The sequence below is a fragment of the Pelophylax lessonae genome (assembly GCF_965119305.1).
Source record: "Pelophylax lessonae genome assembly, chromosome: 7".
Classification (NCBI taxonomy): Eukaryota; Metazoa; Chordata; class Amphibia; order Anura; family Ranidae; genus Pelophylax; species Pelophylax lessonae.
Window position 1 is genome coordinate 282997793 of NC_138774.1, and position 18826 is coordinate 283016618.

The 18826-nt window shown below is 43.3% G+C and overlaps 1 protein-coding gene across 1 annotated transcript in view; it reads left to right on the forward strand.

Annotated features, from left to right (window-relative positions):
- Positions 1–5710, forward strand: part of PHKA1 (phosphorylase kinase regulatory subunit alpha 1) — a 120852-nt gene extending 115142 nt beyond the window's left edge. The window contains exons 33-34 of the mRNA XM_082263171.1: positions 3380–3580; positions 5491–5710. Coding sequence (XP_082119297.1) covers positions 3380–3580; positions 5491–5664 — 375 coding nt within the window. The 3' untranslated portion in view covers positions 5665–5710. The remainder of the gene's footprint in view (positions 1–3379; positions 3581–5490) is intronic.
- Positions 5711–18826: the final 13116 nt, after the last annotated feature.

The window sequence follows — 18826 nt, forward strand, 5'->3', positions numbered from 1 at the left end:
GGTGGCCGGGAGTAATGACTGTTGTAATTACTGTTTCCACTGTTTGTTCACAATGCATTACCATCTCCCTGTCCAGTTAGTTACCTTTGACAGGGAGTGTGGTTATTTATTATTAATTTAAATTTATTTTTTTAATGTAAAAACTAAATAATATTTTTTTCTTTTTTTTTTTTAATTATTAAAAAAATATATATATTTTTTCCAATTATTATTATAAAAATTTTTTATATATATATATATATATATATATATATATATATATATATATATATATATATTAATCTTTTTTTTTTTTTTTTTTTTTTTTTTTTTTCTCATCGCCATGCCACAGCTGAAGGCCCCTTTCACACGGGCTGTCTGATCAGGTCCGCCTGTCAGTTTTTCAGGCAGACCTGATCGGACCCTTCATTCTCCTCTATGGAGCAGTAATCTGCCGCCATCTGATCCTGTCCGCCAAAAGCAGACGGATGGTGGTTCTATTTTCTATCCATCCCGTGGATCGGATCAGATGGCATCGGATGGAAAGAGACAGACAGTCTGTTTTCATCCAATTGCGCTAGAGGAGAGTGGGGTTCTAGTCGTATTTATGTGTAAATTTAGTATCCGTTTTATTAAATAAAGCTTGGTTGTTAGTTTAAAAAAAAAAAAAACTGGCTCCTAACTTTTTTAGCTGGCTCCTAGATTTCAGGAAAATTTGTCAAGCCCTGTAATTATATATGTGCTGGCCCAGCTTCTCTCTCCCCTCTCCCCCTCCTGGGAGTGTCTAATAACTTTCTGTGCTGGCTCAGCTCCTTCCCCCTTGCATGTCATAGCCCTCTCCCCCTCTGGGAGTGTCTAATAACTTCCTGTGCTGGCTCAGCTCCTTCCCCCTTGCATGTCATAGCCCTCTCCCCCTCTGGGAGTGACTAATAACTTTCTGTGGTGGCTCAGCTCCTTCCTCCTTGCATGTCATAGCCCTCTCCCCCTCTGGGAGTGTCTAATAACTTTCTGTGCTGGCTCAGCTCCTTTCTCCTTGCTGGTCATAGCCCTCTCCCCCCTCTCTCTGGGAGTATGTAATAATATATGTGCTGGCCCAGCTTCTCTCTCCCCCTCTGGGAGTGTCTAATAACTTTCTGTGCTGGCTCAGCTCCTTCCCCCTTGCATGTCATAGCCCTCTCCCCCTCTGGGATAATCTAATAACTTTCTGTGCTGGCTCACCTCCTTCCCCCTTGCATGTCATAGCCCTCTCCCCCTCTGGGAGTGTGTAATAATATATGTGATGGCCCAGCTTCTCTCTCCTTGCATGTCATAGCCCTCAACCCCTCTGGAACTGTCTAATTTCTGTGCTGGCCCAGCTGTTCCCTCCCTGCCCATCATAGTAATCTCCAGCTCCGAAAGTGTCTATATACTTGTGCTGGCCCAGCTCCTCTCCTTGCATGTCCTAGCCCTTTTCTTTGCTGCGAGTATCTACCTTCTTGTTTTGACCCAACTCCTCCCTCCTTGCATGTCATAGCTCTCTCCCTCTCTGGCAGTGTCTAATAACTTTCTATGCTGACCCAGCTCCTCTCTCCTTGCATGTCATAGCCCTCTCCCCCCTCTGGGAGTGTCTAATAACTTTCTATGCTGACCCAGCTCCTCTCTCCTTGCATGTCATAGCCCTCTCCCCCCTCTGGGAGTGTCTAATAACTTTCTATACTGACCCAGCTCCTCTCTCCTTGCATGCCATAGCGCTCTCCCCCCTCTGGGAGTGTCTAATAACTTTCTATGCTGACCCAGCTCCTCTCTCCTTGCATGTCATAGCCCTCTCCCCCCTCTGGGAGTGTCTAATAACTTTCTATGCTGACCCAGCTCCTCTCTCCTTGCATTTCATAGCCCTCTCCCCCCCTGGGAGTGTCTAATACCTTTCTGTCCTGGCTCAGCTGTTCCCTCCTTGCCCATCTTAGAAGTTTCCTCCTCCAAAAGTGTCTAATTACTTTTTATGCTGGCCCAGCTCCTCCCTTTTTGCTTGTCAAGGCCCTCTCCTCCTCTAGGACTGTCTGCTTCCCTCTGTGCTAGACCAACTCCTCTCTCCTTGCATGTCATAGCAGTCTCCTCCTCTGGGAGTGTCTTTTTACTCTCTGTGCTGGCCCAGCTCCTTCTTACTTGAATGCCATAGCCCTCTCCTTCTCTGGGAGTGCCTAATAACTTTATGTGCTAGCCCAACTATTCCCTTCTTACTGTCATAGTAATCTCCTCCTCCAAAAGTCTTATTACCTTCTATGCTGACTAAGCTCCTCCCCTTTTCCATGTCATGGCCCTCTCCTTCTCTAAGACTGTCTGATTCCCTCTGTGCTGGCCCAGCTCCACTCTCCTTGCATGTCATAGCTCTCTCCCCCCTCTGGGAGTGTCTAATTACATTCTGTGCTGACCCAGCCCCTCCCTCCTTTCATATCATTGCCCTCTGACAAAGCCATCCTGTCTGCGCTGGCCCAACTCCTCTGCCCCTCCCCTCCCTGCATAAGGTTTTATGTAGCTACCAGGGAGAAGGATTAAATTGGAGTGTCAGCTACTAGTCTTTAGGGGCTGCTGACATCACTCCGAAGATATCGGCACTCGGCTTTAGTCTCAGGGCTTTTGGATGTCTACACAAGGGAAATGGCATGTATAAAATACTTTAAATGCACATATAATTGTATAGGACAGTGGTCTCCAAACTGCAGGCCGGGGGGGGCCAGATCAAGCACTTTGCTTGCCTTTAGTGCCCCGAGGGCCAAATAGTTTATCCACTGACCCCAATGATGGAGCAGAATTCCTCCCACTGATACCAATGAGGGAGCACTATTCCTTCCAATGACGGGGGCACCATTCCTCCCACCGACAGCAGTGACGGGGGCACCATTCCTCCCACCGACAGCAGTGACGGGGGCACCATTCCTCCCACCGACAGCAGTGACGGGGGCACCATTCCTCCCACCGACAGCAGTGACGGGGGCACCATTCCTCCCACCGACAGCAGTGACGGGGGCACCATTCCTCCCACCGACAGCAGTGACGGGGGCACCATTCCTCCCACCGACAGCAGTGACGGGGGCACCATTCCTCCCACCGACAGCAGTGACGGGGGCACCATTCCTCCCACCGACAGCAGTGACGGGGGCACCATTCCTCCCACCGACAGCAATGACGGGGGCACCATTCCTCCCACCGACACCAATGACGGGGGCACAATTTCTCCCAACGATGGGGCACAAATTCTCTCATTGACAGCAAAGATGGGGCATTGTTCTCTCCCATTGATGCCCTCTGGGTCTGAAGGACCGTACTCTGGCCCCATGTTTAGAAAGTTTGGAGACCGCTGGTAAACTGTTGACGTTTTTGCACAAGTTTGAAGCGGATTTAAATTAGATTTTACTAATTACAGATGACGCCGGGTGAGTTGAAGTTTTCAGCAAATGTGGAGTCCGTCTTGAACCGCGTGCCTCAGCCGGAGTACCGGCAGCTGTTGGTGGAGGCCATATTGGTCCTGACTATGTTTGCTGAAGTGGATATACAGAGTGTGGGTGGAATCATCCATGTGGAGAAGATTGTTCGCATCGCTAATGAACTTTTCTGCCAGGAGCAGGTCAGGAGCCGTCCTCTTCTCATCTTATGTATAATAGATTCCAACCAGTTCATGGTGTGTGCAGTCCTCTGCAATGAGCACATCAATGTTCAAATCTCTATTCATTATAAAGCGGAATAACATCCACATACCAACATCAGCGGAGATGTATTTATTTCACATCAGAGGTCCCTTCTTTACACCAAAGGTCCCCACCACTCTTCATATCAGAGGTCCCCCTATCACATCAGAGTTCCCCCATCGCATGAGAGGACCCCCTATACATGGGCCCCCCTCATCACATTAGAGCCCCAATTCACAACAGAGGCTCCTCATCACATCAGAGACCCCCTATACAGAAGTATAGCATGCCCCTCAAAATTAGAAGGTTCTACCCCTCCCCCACCCTTCTTCACATCGGATATCCCCTACATCACATCTGAGATCTCCTCATTACATCAATCTCTGCCCACCCCCCTTCACATCAGAGATCCCCCCCCCCCCCCTGCAATTCAGAGGTCCCCCTATCACATCAGAGACCCTCTATATAGGAGTCATCCCCCTTCGCATTTAGAGGACCCCCCATTACATCAAAGTTCCCCCTGTGCATCAGAGCCCCCCCTATACATACATGGGCCCCCCCTTATCACATTGGACCCCACATTCACATCAGAGACCCCCTAAACATATAGTAGATCGTCCCCACTACCCCTCAAAATCAAAGGTCCCCTTCACATCAGAGGCCCCCTCCCCCTTTGACCCCCCCCCCCCCCGTTCACATCAGACGTCCCCCACTCTTCATATCAGGCAACCCCCATAAAATCTGAGATCCGCTTATTACCTCAAACCCCCCATCACATCAGAGACCCGCTACATATGAGTCACCCCCCTTCGCATCAGAGGATCCCCCATCACATAAGAGACCACCTATACAGAAATAAAGTACACCCCTCAAAATCGGAAGGTTCCCCTCCTTCACATCAGGAGTTACCCATCCATAACATTCGAGATCCCCCTCATTACATCCATCCCCCCCCCCCCCTTCAATGCAGAGACCCCCCCCCCCGTCACATCCGAGACCCTCTATATAGGAGTCCTCCCCCTTCGCATAAGAGGACCCCCCATTACATCAAAGGTCCCCCTATGCATCAGTGACCCCCCCTCATCACATCAGAGGCTCCCCATTACATCAGAGACCACCCTATACATGGATCCCCCTTATCACATTGGGCCCCACATTTACATCAGAGTCCCCCTATACATGGGTCGCCCTCATTCAGATAAGAGACCCCCTATACATACAGTAGGTCGTCTCCACCACCCCTCAAAATCAGAGGTTCCCCCCCCTTCACATCGGACATCCCTTCATTGCATCAAGGGTGCCCCCCCCCCCGATCAGGCATCCCCCCCATAAAATCTGAGATTCCCTCTTTACATCAACCCTCCCCCTATCACATCAGAGACCCGCTATATATGAGTCACCCCCCTTCGCATCAGAGGGCCCCCCCATCACATGGGAGGGAAACCACCCATGACATTAGGGTCTCCCCTTCATAATAGAGGCCTCCCATCCAGTCATAGTCCTTCCTACACATCAGAGGCCCCCCATCACATTAGAGACCCTCCTATACATGATTCCCCCCCACATCACATTGGAGCCCCCATTCACATCAGAGACCCCCCATCACATTAGGGGCCTCACATCTCATCAGAGTCCCCCCCCCCCCCCCATACATGAGTTGACCAGTAACAGTGCCACTCCCTTTTTAGATAATTTGCTTTCATGGTCAAGGTTTACCCAATCCTCTTGAATTTGGAGACTGTACCGCCCCCCCCCCCCCTTTTATTTTATGTGCCGCACAAGCCGCTGGCGCAATAGAATTCCCAAATATTAATAATATTGTAACGTTGTTTCTTTTTCCTCTCGGCAGAAAGTGCTCGGCGCAGACGACAGCATGCTGAAAGTTGACCCCGGAACTGGAATTTGCTGCTTGCTGTACGACAGCGCCCCCAGTGGACGCTTCGGCACAATGACTTACCTCTCCAAATCAGTGGCCATCACTTTGCAGGACTCTCTGCCGCACAGCGGCTGCTCCATGCAGTGACCAATGGACAGTTTCCACCCGACAAATGCACTTTTGCCACAATCACCTTTTTGCCTTGTCGCTTCTTGAGACCTACTCCAGAGTGTGTTGTAGGTCACTGATTGGACGATTCGATGACTATGGTTGGCCATAGTAGCCCAAGCCCAAAATATCACAGAAACCGAGCAATATAGGGAAGAGACTTCAAAGTGTTCATGATGTTAGCTGATCATGTTAGACTCCATGAACAGAAGCCTGGCTCTAGTATCATGCTGCTAAAATCCAGCTGTGCAGCCGCCATGTTTTAAAGTGTATGTCCGGGCAAAAATTTAAAAAAAAAAAAAAATGATACTTCTATACAATGATTTCCCATGGAATATCCCTTTAAAATGTTACAGAAAAATATCTAATCATCTGCCAGAAATCCAGTGAGCGCCTAACTTCCTGTAATGAGCTGACAACGCTGCCTCTGCTGCACTGAAATTCTAAGCTGTGTTGTCACCCGTGCCCTGTTCTCCTTAGTCATATTATTTTTATTTTTTTTGTTGGGGGATTTTTGTTTTTGACTTTAGTTTTTTTCAATTGTTTTGTTTTTTGCCTAGTTTTTCTCAATTTTTTTTTCTTTTTTGCCTATTTTTGTTTATTTTGGTTTTGTTTGTTTATTTACCTTTTTTTTTTTTTTGTTTTCTATTTTTTAGTTTTTTTTTTTTTAAATTTTATTTTGTCCTTTAAATAAATATTAACAGCGCTTGCTAAATAAATAAATAATATGAAGTATATAATAAATATACAGCGACCGAAATGCTAATAAGTAAAGTGCCAAATGCATACATATAAAAATAAAAAGTGCAAAGATGAATACAATGAATTTGCAAACATACAAAAACAGTTTTAAATTACCATAAATATTATAAACTTCCATATATTGTCCAAAAAACAGTGCAAATGTGCTCAGACTGTGTGGTACATTTGCACTGTTTTTGGACAATATATGGACGTGTATAATAGTCATTTAAAACAGTTTTTGCATTTTTGCACATTTTTATATGTACGCATTTGGTACTTGTAGCATTTTGGTCACTGTATATTTATTACATACTTCATATATACATGTGTGTGTATATATATATATATATATATATATATATAGCAAGCGCTGTTAATTTTTATTTATTTAGTCCCACATCCCCATTTGGGTGAACAGCAGCTGCTTTTTGTTTCTTCTTAATCCATCCAAAGCACGGATTTCCCTATACATTATTTTGTTTTTTGCTTGGTTTTGATTTCGGTGCATTAAAGGCAGCAGTGCTGTCAGCTCGTTGGATTTCTGGTAGGATCAACAGGTATTTCACTATTTTTTTTTTTTTTTTTCTGTTATGTTTTTTTGCTTTTTTGTTGTACTTTTTTTTTTTTTATTTTGTTTTTTGCTTGCTTAAAATTTCATTGCAGTAAATGCAGCAGTGCTGTCAGCTCATTGGATTTCTGGTAAGATCAACCGGTATTTTACTGTATTTACAGCATTGTTATAGATTGCATTTTTTTTTTTTTTGCTCAGACATGCGCTCTAAGTAAAAGAACTTAAAGGTTGCAAGAAAAGCATTTGGCTTTCCCGCTTGTTGTCTAAACTACCTAGGGGTGTATTAAAAAAAAAATAATAATAAATAATAATAAGAGCTCATGAAACTGTGTATATACAATACGTTTTATGCCAATGGTGGAAATAATAATAATATTAAGAGCTCATGAAACTGTGTATATACAATAGGTTTTATGCGAATGGTGGAAACATTGGATGTTGTCAGGCTATTTTCTCTCCAGTGCAAATGTCATTCATTCATAAAAAATAGAGCAGCTTGGGAAAATCCTGTGTTATGGCAACTGGATGAAGATGGCAGTCATAGTAAATAATATTTATTTCCTATAAGTAGCTTCATCAAGCGGCCATAATGGATATTCAACCTGGAGAGAAAATAGCAGAAAAAAACGTATAACTTTCGTGTTTGCCCCCCCGCACAGAATGAATGAATGAATGCGCAGTTTCACATGTGAATAGGTTATAAAAACACCCCATAGTGTCAGTGTATTGTAAAGTACAGCTATTATTGTTGCACTTTAAAATATATACTGTACATTGCAGTGTATTATGTTTATCATTTAATCCTTCGCTAGGAAGGAAAGCCGAATCACTTGATAAAAGCAATGGCGGTCAGAGATTGTAGACTTTGCACTGTTATTACTGTACAAGTATAAAGAGTTTAATTTAAATGAGGATATATAGGATACTAAATAATGTTCCATTGGATGATTCTTTTAGAGGGAATCTTTTGTTTTCAGTTAGTAGGCGTTTTAAATTATTATGCTCTTCCTAAAGTTATATTTGATTAAGACTTTGACATTTTACATGTTTTCTGTGTCCTATTGTTATGATTGTACTTCATATTTAGATTTGTAGAGGCTCCGGCTGGTGGCTACTAGTCATCAAATAACAAATGGCAGCCACATTGTGACTTTGGTCACCACGAGATAACGGATGGAAACCATAGAACAGTAAAGGCCAGTTGATGATCTACTGATTGGGAGACGTGGCTTCTGTATGTCATAGGGAAATACAGTTGCCTGAGCATGTCTGGGCAAAATAAAATAAAGTATATAAATGTAAACAAAAGTAAAATTCTAAATGAATATATATATATATATATATATATATATATATATATATATATATATATATATATATAATGATATGTATTAAAATATATAGTATTATTAAATATATATATATATATATTATTAGAATATGTATTAAAAATATATATATTAAAAAAAATATATATATAGATAGAGAGAATATGTATTAAGTGTGTGTGTGTGTGTATATATATATATATATATATATATATATATATATATATATATATATATATATATATATATATATATATATATATATATATATATATATATATATATATACACACACACACATTTAATACATATATATGTAATACATATTCTCTCTATCTATATATTTTTTTTTAACCACTTCCTTACCGAGTCATGTAAAATGACGTCGGCAAGGTGGTTGTCTAGATCCGGGCCGCCGTCATATGACGTCGGCCCGTTCTAGCTGCTACTGCGCGCCCCCGGCGGTGCGCAGCGGCGCGATCAGGGATGAGGCTCGTCCCTCGGACATAGCCCATCACTGATCAAGGTAAACAGCCAATAGAAATTGGCTGTTTACCACGTGATCGGCTGTGTCAATCACAGCCGATCACATGAGCGGCTCCAGCACGAGCCGCTCGTTCTCTCTGCAATGCGCGCCCCCGGGGGCGCGCAGAGCAGCGATCGGGGACGAGGCTCGTCCCTCGGACAGAGTCGATCCCCGATCTAGGTAAAGAGCCAATGAAATTGGCTCTTTACCACGTGACCGGCTGTGTCCAATCACAGCCGGTCACAAATGTCAACAGAGAACACGGTAACTAGCTGTCACCGTGTTCTCCTCCTCACACACTGATCCTGTGTGAGGAGGAGATTGTGGTAACAGCTAGTTACCAACTACAGTGCACCCTAAACACACTGATTGCCCCCCCCCCCAATAAAGAGCACCTGTCACTAGCCCATCAAAGTACCCGAGTACCTGTCATCAGGTACTCGGATGACAGGTACTCGGGTACTCTGATGGGCTGGTGACAGGTATTCGGGTACTCTGATGACAGGTACTCAGGTACTCTGATGACGGATACTCTGATGACAGGTACTCGGGTACTCTGATGACGGGTACTCGGGTACTCTGATGACGGGTACTCGGGTACTCTGATGACAGGTACTCGGGTACTCTGATGACGGGTACTCGGGTACTCTGATGACAGGTACTCGGGTACTCTGATGACAGGTACTCGAGTACTCTGACGGGTACTCGGGTACTCTGATGACAGGTACTCGAGTACTCTGATGACGGGTACTCGGGTACTCTGATGACGGGTACTCGGGTACTCTGACAGGTACTCGGGAACTCTGATGACAGGTACTCGAGTACTCTGATGACGGGTACTCGGGTACTCTGATGACGGGTACTCGGGTACTCTGACAGGTACTCGGGAACTCTGATGACAGGTACTCGGGTACTCTGATGACGGGTACTCGGGTACTCTGATGACGGGTACTCGGGTACTCTGATGACAGGTACTCGGGTACTCTGATGACAGGTACTCGGGTACTTTGATGACGGGTACTCCGTTGACAGGTACTCAAAGTACCCGAGTACCTGTCACCTACCCATCAGAGTACCCGAGTACCTTCCACCTGCTCATCAGAGTACCTGACGCCTGAAGTACCCAAGTACTTGCCGCCTGCTCATCAGTACCCATCACTACTCATCAGTACTCATCAGTACCTATCACGTATCAGTACTGATCATCAGTACCCATCAGTACAGTATCACCTATCACCTATCAGTCAGTGAGTACTACTCATCAGTACCTATCACCTGCCTGTCACCTGCCCATCAGAGTACCCGAGTACCTGTCACCTGCCTATCGGAGTACCCGAGTACCTGCCACCTGCTCATCAGTACCAGAGTACCTGTCACCTGCCCAACAAAGTACCCGAGTACCTGTCACCCTTCATACAGCCACCATGTCCAAGTCCAAAAAGGTTTATATACGTCGTCCGTTTAAACCTAAATACCGGTGTTATGGTAGCAGATAGCTGCCATAACCCTGGTATTTTTTTAAACGGTGGACGGTTGGCTTTCCGATAAGGGTGGTCCCAGCGGCGGATTCGCCGTGGGATCACCCTTCCGGGATGGCGGAAGAGGCGCCCCCCCCCCCTCCCGACGCGTTCCGGTCCTTTTCCCCGCTTACCGGACCCGCCGGCAGCGGGGAAAACGATCCGGTCCCGAATCCTCACAGACAGGATGTCGAGTGAGGGCAAGCTTGCCCTCACTTGACTCTATGGTCTTGGAGGACCGGAGCTACGGAAAATGTTGTTGCCTAGCAACCAGTTTTTAGGTCCTTTTTTTTTTTTTTTTTTCATTTTATATTATAATTATTTTTTTTTTTTTTTTCTATCTTTTAGTGTACTTGTGAGATCTGAGGACTTTTTGACCCCAGATCTCACAAAAAAGAGGTCCTGTCGTGCCTATTTCTATTACGAGGAATATTTACATTTCTTTTAATAGAAATAAAAATGATCAATTTTTTTTTTTTTTTTTAAACGGTGTAAAAATAAAAAATAATAAATAAAATAAATAGTAAAAAAAAAAAAAAAAAAAAAATTAAAGCGCCCTGTCCCCGTTAGCTCGCGCGCAGAAGCGAATGCATACAGAAACCCCGCCCACATATGTAAACGGTGTTCAAACCACACATGTGAGGTATCGCCGCGATCGTTAGAGCAAGGGGAATAATTTGAGCCCTAGACCTCCTCTGTAACTCAAAGATGGCAACCTGTAGAAATTTTTAAATTGTCGCCTATGGGGATTTTTAAGTACCAAAGTTTGTCACCATTCCGTGAGCGTGCGCAATTTTGAAACATGACATGTTGGGTATCTATTTACTCGGCGTAACATTATCTTTCACATTATGGAAAAAAATTGGGCTAACTTTACTGGTTTCTTATTTTTTAATTAAAAAAAGTGATTTTTTTCCAAAAAAACTGCGTTTGGAAGACCGCTACGCAAATACGGTGTGATAAAAAATAGTGCAATAATCTCCATTTTATTCTCTAGGGTCTCTGCTAAAAAAAAATATATAATGTTTGGGGGTTCTAAGCAGTTTTCTAGCAAAACAACTGATTTTAGCTTGTAAACACCAAATGTCAAAAATAGGCCTAGGCAAGTGGCTAGGATGCATGATGATGCTCCTTGGATGTTCGGCCCCTCTATATGGCTAGGCTGTGAAAAAGTCTCACACATGTGGTATTGCCATACTCAGGAGGAGTGGCAGAATGTATTTTGGGGTGTCATTTTTGCTGTGTACATGCTATGTGTTAGGAATATCCTATAAATTGACAACTTTGTGTAAAAAAAAAAAGTTTTCATTTTTTTCCCACATTTTCCAAAAACCTGTGGAAAAAAATGATATGTTCAAACGACCCATAATGCCTCATAGAATATACGTTGGAGTGTTTGCTTTCCAAAATGGGGTCATTTTGTGGACTTTTCCATTGTATTGGTGCTCTAGGGCCTTGAAAAGTGTGATAGGTAGTAAGAAAGTTTTATGTGTATTTATGCTCCTAGAACGCCTGAATGTGCTTCTTGGACGTGGAGTCTCTTTTTGTGGCCAGGCTGTGTAAAAGTCTCACACATGTGGTATCGCCATACTCGGAAGGAGTAGCAGAATGTATTTTTGGGTGTAATTTTTGCTGTGTACATGCTATGTGTTAGAAATAGCTTATAAATTGACAACTTTGTGGGAAAAAAAAGAAAAAAAAAAATTTTTCTTCATTTTCCCAAGAATTGTGGGAAAAAATTACAACTTCAAAAAACTCACCATGCCTCTTACTAAATACCTTGGACTGTCTACTTTACAAAAAGGGGTCATTTGGTCGGTATTTGTACTGTCCTGACATTTCAGGGCCTCAAGAAAGGAGATAGGCAGTCAGTACATCTGGTGTGATCAATTTTCAGTAATTGGTACCATAGCTTCTAGACTCAATAACTTTCACACAGACTAAATAATATACACTAATTTGGGTTAATTTTACCAGAGACATGTAGCAGTATACATTTTGGCCCAAATGTATGAAGAAAAATTTATTTTTTGCAAAATTTCATAATTGAAACTAAAAAAAAGTGTTTTTTTTTTCAAAATTTTTGCTCTTTTTTTGCATATATCACGAAAAAAAAAACCCCCAGTTGTGATCAAATACCACCAAAAGAAAGCTCTATTTGTGTGAAAAAAATGATAAAAATTTTGTTTGGTTATAGTGTAGCATGACTGAGCAATTGTCATTCAAAATGTGAGAGTGCTGAAAGCTGAAAATTGGTCTGGGCAGGAAGGGTGTCTAACTGCTCTGTATGGAAGCGGTTAATATATATATTTTTAATACATATTCTAATATATATATATATATTTTATGTGTGTGTGTGTGTATGTATATTAATGTGTGTAATATGTATATGTGTGTAAGTATTTTACATGCGCAGTTCTTCAAGTGTTGCCCTTTTTAAAAAAAAAATCCTGGAAGTGCAACATAATTTACCTGTGAATCTGCTAGAAACCCAGTGAGCTCCTAACGTCCTGTAGTGAGCTGACAGCGCTGTCTCTGCTGTACTGAAATCTTCCCAAAAAAATGCTGAAAGTGCAGAAATATAACAACTGATTTGCCAGAAATATCCACATAAACCTGAGCATTCCTGGACAAAAAAAAACAATATTTAAACTTGTCTAGGTATTTTCTCTATCTCTGTATTGCATTCACATTTTCCAATTTTGTTCTTTTGTTCTGTTTCAATAATTTCTATTCAAATTTAACAAGTAGCTGACAAGCAGTAGTTCTGCACATGCAGGGGCTGGCAACAGTTTGTGCTTTTTTTTCAAAAAGCTGCAAGTAGAGAACAACTCCTATCTATCTATCTATCTATAATATATTATATATATATATATATATATATATATATATATATATAATAGATTTTTTTTATATAAATAATAATAATATTTTTTTGCCCAGATATTTTTCTTTACTTGCAGCTTTTTGAAATACGCACAAATAGGGAAATGTGCATGCAATACAGAGCATACTGGTGAGAAACACCTGTGAAATATATATAATATAATTTTTTTTTTTTTTTGTCCAGACATGCTCGGGCGTCTGTGGATATTTCTGGCAAATTAATAGGTATATTTCTGCACTTTCAGCATTTTTTGGGAGGATTTCGACGCAGCAGAGACAGCGCTGTCAGCTCCCTACAGGAAGTTAGGAGCTCACTGGATTGCTGGCAGATTCGCATGTCATTTTCTGCTGCATTTGTTTAGTTTGCCTAGGTATTTTTCTGTACTTGGGGAAATGTGCGTGTATTATATTTTTTAATTTCATTTTATTTTGCCCAGACGTACACTATAACAAATTGTGTATAGACATTTCTAAGTTTTACGCACCCAATCAGATTTACTGTATATTATGGTGATTTCATTCACATGTGTAACTAAACTTTAAAAAAAAGGTTCCCTTGTAAACCGTTTTTATTATGCCTGGAAACAATAATATAGTTTTGAAAACTGTATTTTATTATTTCATTTATTTTATTTTTTTTAATTAACAGACGTAGTTACATTTTTCTGTATTATAGGCTGCCACATAGGAGTCTATTTAAAGGGGTCCTTTACTTTTTAAACAGCCTGAACATATATAATAGTGATCGACTGTTATCAGTTTTTTATTGCCGATATTGATATTTTGGTCATTGCGTATCAGTATCGGCCAATATTTTCGTAGATTTTTTTTTTTTTTGACAGGTACTCTTGTGGAGGGATCTGGGGGTCTAAAAGACCCCAAACCCCTCCTTTGCACTTAAAAGCATTAAAAACTCCAAGTTTGGCTGTTTTGAATGCGGTCATTTTTTGGAATCTGGGGCCGAGTACCCGGAAGTGATGTTATGACATCACATCCGGGTTTTTACATGGAGACCCAATCGGAGCCGAATGCGGCTTTGATCGGGTCTTCGGCAGCTGTGCCGGCTGGTTGCCCGGGTCTCCTAGTGGGACGGGAGACCCGGGCGAGCAGCAGAAGGTGGCGGGAGGGGGGACAACGTCCCCTCCCACTCCTTGTAATGACAGCCGAGCGGCTTCTCGGCCGCATTGGTTGTCATTACAAGACAGCCGACCGTCGGTTATGGTCGCCGGTATCGGGGTGATGCCTCTAGCTGCAGGCATCACTCCAGTACAAGCACTTTCCTGAAATATCGGCAATATTGGTAACCTCAGGGGCTGATTCTGATATATTGGCAATAGAGCATATCGGGCCCCCATAATCGATCGGTCCCTAATATATAACAATGATAAAATACAAAGGAGGTTCAGCTTGGGTTTGAAGAAATACATGTAGCTTCTCATCTTTTCATGTATAAGCTGTAAGTCGTTGAAGTTGTGAATTACATAGGGTTACAGAGTTCCTGTTAGATTGGACCAATCTAGTTACATGCTCCTCCATACCTGGAAGCTGGACTGTGGCATCCATGCGACCAACTTTGGTGGCCGCATCAGGCAGAATGTTGGGGGTAGCACTGAGGTCGGTGTGTCCATACCTGGCCTGGTGCCCAACCTGTGGCCCTTTGGTATATGATGTGCTGCCCTTGCACCAATTTCTTTGCACTGAATGGGTGAAGTACAGGCTTGCTTTGTCCTGTCTTGGTTATTTTTGATGTATGCCGTGATCCAGCTACCCTTTTAACGTAAACCAAGTCTTTCATTCTAGTTATTTACAGTTGGCCGCAGTTTGGTTTTCTTGTTCCTTTCTATTAGTACCATATGACTCCTCTGCCTTGCAAAACACCTGATCTGTTTAATTAAAAATGCTTTCCCCGCCATATCCCATCATAGCAACATTTGGTTACGTAACATCGGTTTACGTGTTTTCACTTACCCCTATTTTTAGACATGAGTGTCAGAATTCATCTTTTGGCGAAAGAGGACAACCACACAGCAGATGACTCCGCAACACCAAAAATGCTTTCTATTTAATGGAAAGATAGAAAATGATTTTCTTCATTGTGCATGGTATAATACTTTTTCTTCTTTGTGATTAAAAAAAATTTTAAAATCCTAAATAAAATAAAGGGAATTTAATAAAAGTGGAGCAGCCAGAATCTGGAGCCAGCTGTGCATGGCAATCAATCAGCTTCTAGCTTTCATTTGCAAAGGTCAATTGCATAAGCTGAAGGTAGAAGCTGATTAGCTACTATACACAGCTGCTCTAGCTATAGAATATTCATCCTAGCAAAAAAGACTGTGTGTCACAGGAGCTGCACAATTTCATTGGTGGGTGGGCTGCACAAAAGCATTGGTTGCAAGGATGTCAGGGGCCCTTGCTGCACCGCGCCATTAGGTACTGTGGTACAGGCAGCCGTTTGCATCGTAGAAACCAATGATGCTGTGTTACCCGAGGGCTGACACATACACAAGACTGAACTGGTCACTAGGAAGCTGGCTGTCCCTACTGCACAGCCCTATTGGTTGTTATGGTGCAGGAAGCCGCCTATGTCCTGGACTGGGTAATGTGTTGGGATCCATACTGGTATGGACTGGGTAATGTGTTGGGATCCATACTGGTATGGACTGGTTAATGTGCTGGGATCTATACTGGTATGGACTGGTTAATGTGTTGCGATCTATACGGGTATGGACTGGGTAATGTGTTGGGATCTATACTGGTATGGACTGGGTAATGTGTTGGGATCTATACTGATATGGATTAAGTAATGTGTTGGGATCTATACTGATATGGACTGGGTAATGTGTTGGGAACAAAAGGATGCAACATCATTTGATAGAAAATAAAATGATCAAACTACAGAGGGATGAATTCAAAGACACCACTAGACAAGTAAAAAAAATAATGCAACAGGCTAGTCAAGTTTGCTGAAATTTCATTACAGGAACTCATAATGGTCCTCAGTAGTTTGTATGGCCCCCATGTGCTTGTATGCATGCCTGACAACGTCGGGGCATGCTCCTAATGAGACTTCTTGGAGGAAGAAGGAATTGATACCATTGAATGGCCCCCACGCTCGCCTGACCTAAATCCAATAGAACATCTGTGGGCCATTATGTTTCGGTCCATCCGACGCCGCCAGGTTGCACCTCAGTCTGTTCAGGAGCTCAGTGATGCCCTGGCCCAGATCTGGGAGGAAATACCCCAGGAGGCCATCCGTCGTCTTAGTAGGAGCATGCCCCGATGTTGTCAGGCATGCATACAAGCATGTGGGGGTCATACAAACTACTGAGGAACATTTTTAGTTGCTGCAATGAAATTTCAGCAAAATGGACTAACCTGCTGCATCATTTTTTCACTTTGATTTTTGGGGTGTCTTTGAATTGAGTCCTCTGCAGGGTGATAATTTTCATTTCCATCAAACAATTTCAGTCCCAACACATTACCCAGTCCATACCGGCATGAGATTTTTCCCCATTAAGCCCCGGTTCACACTTGTGCGAGTGGGGGGTTCGCATGTAATGTCGGAGCGCACTGCTCCTTCATTACATGCGATCGGCTGTATGCTGCCAGTTTAGCCATATACTTTGTATGGCTAAATTTGCAACGCACCCGCAGCAAACACGCACAGGGACCCTTTTTGGCAGCCGCTTCAGGATCGGATCGCACAGTGGTTCACACTTGTGCGATCCGATCCTGTGCGAACTGCAAGATCGCACTGCGATATGCGATCAAACTGGGGGTGTCGTTAAGATTACATTGACACCCCCAGCGTATCGCATATGGCAGTGTGAACTGCCAGGGGGTGCGTTTGCGATGCGGGAACAGGCTGCGGATTCGCAGCCTTCCCGCATCGCATAAGTGTGAACCGGACCTGAGATCTGATGTGTTTTCAAAGTATTCCTTTAATTTTTTTTTTAGCAGTGTGTAACGCATCTATAAAATATGAGTTTCACTTTTTGAATTGAATTACTGAAATAAATTCCCTTTTTGATTATAGTCTCATTTTATGAGATGCACCGGTATAGCACTGAATAAATAGATTAAGGGCAGGTTTGTCTGGATGGAGCCCACCCCTCCTTAACGGTATGGGGGACACATTCGACGCCCAACAAGAGCATAATGGCATCCAGTGTGTCTCCATGCCAAACTCAGCCAGCAAGCTGTGCATACATGTGGCAATCACCCCCAATCTATACCTAGCCTTTACAGTAAGGTTAATTAGCACCATGTGTAATCTGCATGCTTAACTCAAAACCTCCTGACCCCCCCCCCCCCCCCCCCTTCCAAGAAAAATTTCCCCTTCCTTACACAAATTCTCTACCCCACAAATGTCTCTCCTGAGCACAAATTCCCCTACCCCATCCTAGCACAAATCCAGCTCCCCCCCACTATATTACTTTTTCTAGCACAAATCCCCCATCCTGGCACAAACCTCCCCAAATTTCCCCTCCTATAACAATTCTTACCTCCTGCTGCATCCCCAAATTCCACCTTCCAACACAAATCCCCTCCCCTCAATCGCCTTGTACTGCCCCCCCAACCTCACATGATACCACAGTACCCAGGGCAGCCGCCTCCCCTTGTCCCGGTCCTGGTTATCTCCACCCACGTTACCACCCTCGGTCACAGGTATTCATATCAACTTTACCCTCCAGTCAAAGACATCCCCACCAACCGTACCACCCTTCATCCTCGGGTCTCCGGTATCCACACCTACCTCAACTCCCAAGTCACATGAATTTCCACCAAGCTCACAGGTATCCCCATCAACTTTACCCCCCACCCTACACACATCACATGTATTCCCACTAACCTCAACCCCTGGGGCATTGGTATCTCTCTAACCTCAATCTCTAGGTCAATGATCTCCCCACCAATCTCACTGCCAGGTCACATGTATCTCCACTCACCTACCTTCCCCCCAGGTCACATGTATCTCCACTCACCTACCTTCCCCCCAGGTCACATGTATCTCCACTCACCTACCTTCCCCCCAGGTCACAGGTATCTCCACTCACCTACCTTCCCCCCAGGTCACATGTATCTCCACTCACCTACCTTCCCCCCAGGTCACATGTATCTCCACTCACCTACCTTCCCCCCAGGTCACATGTATCTCCACTCACCTACCTTTCCCCCAGGTCACAGGTATCCTCATTAACTAGACTCTCTGAGTACTGGAAGATAAAGAGAAAAATATATAAATAAAGTTTGCTGTCATAAAATAAGCTAAAAAGCAAAATTCCCAAAGGAAGGGTATATAAGAATGTGTAGTGCATAAAATCATATACATATCAGATTCCTGTGTATAACAACATCGTATAACCAAAGTGCAAACAGGTGAAAATAAATAGGCAAAACTTAAAACAATGAAAAAAAGTTCCAGGTGGATACCAAAGAATATCCGTGATCCAAAAAACAGTTCAAATAATGTGATAATGAAAAGATTTCAATTATACATCCTCATCAACATTACCTTCCGATCACAGATATCTCCATTGTCCTTATCCTCACCCCCCCCCCCCCCCGC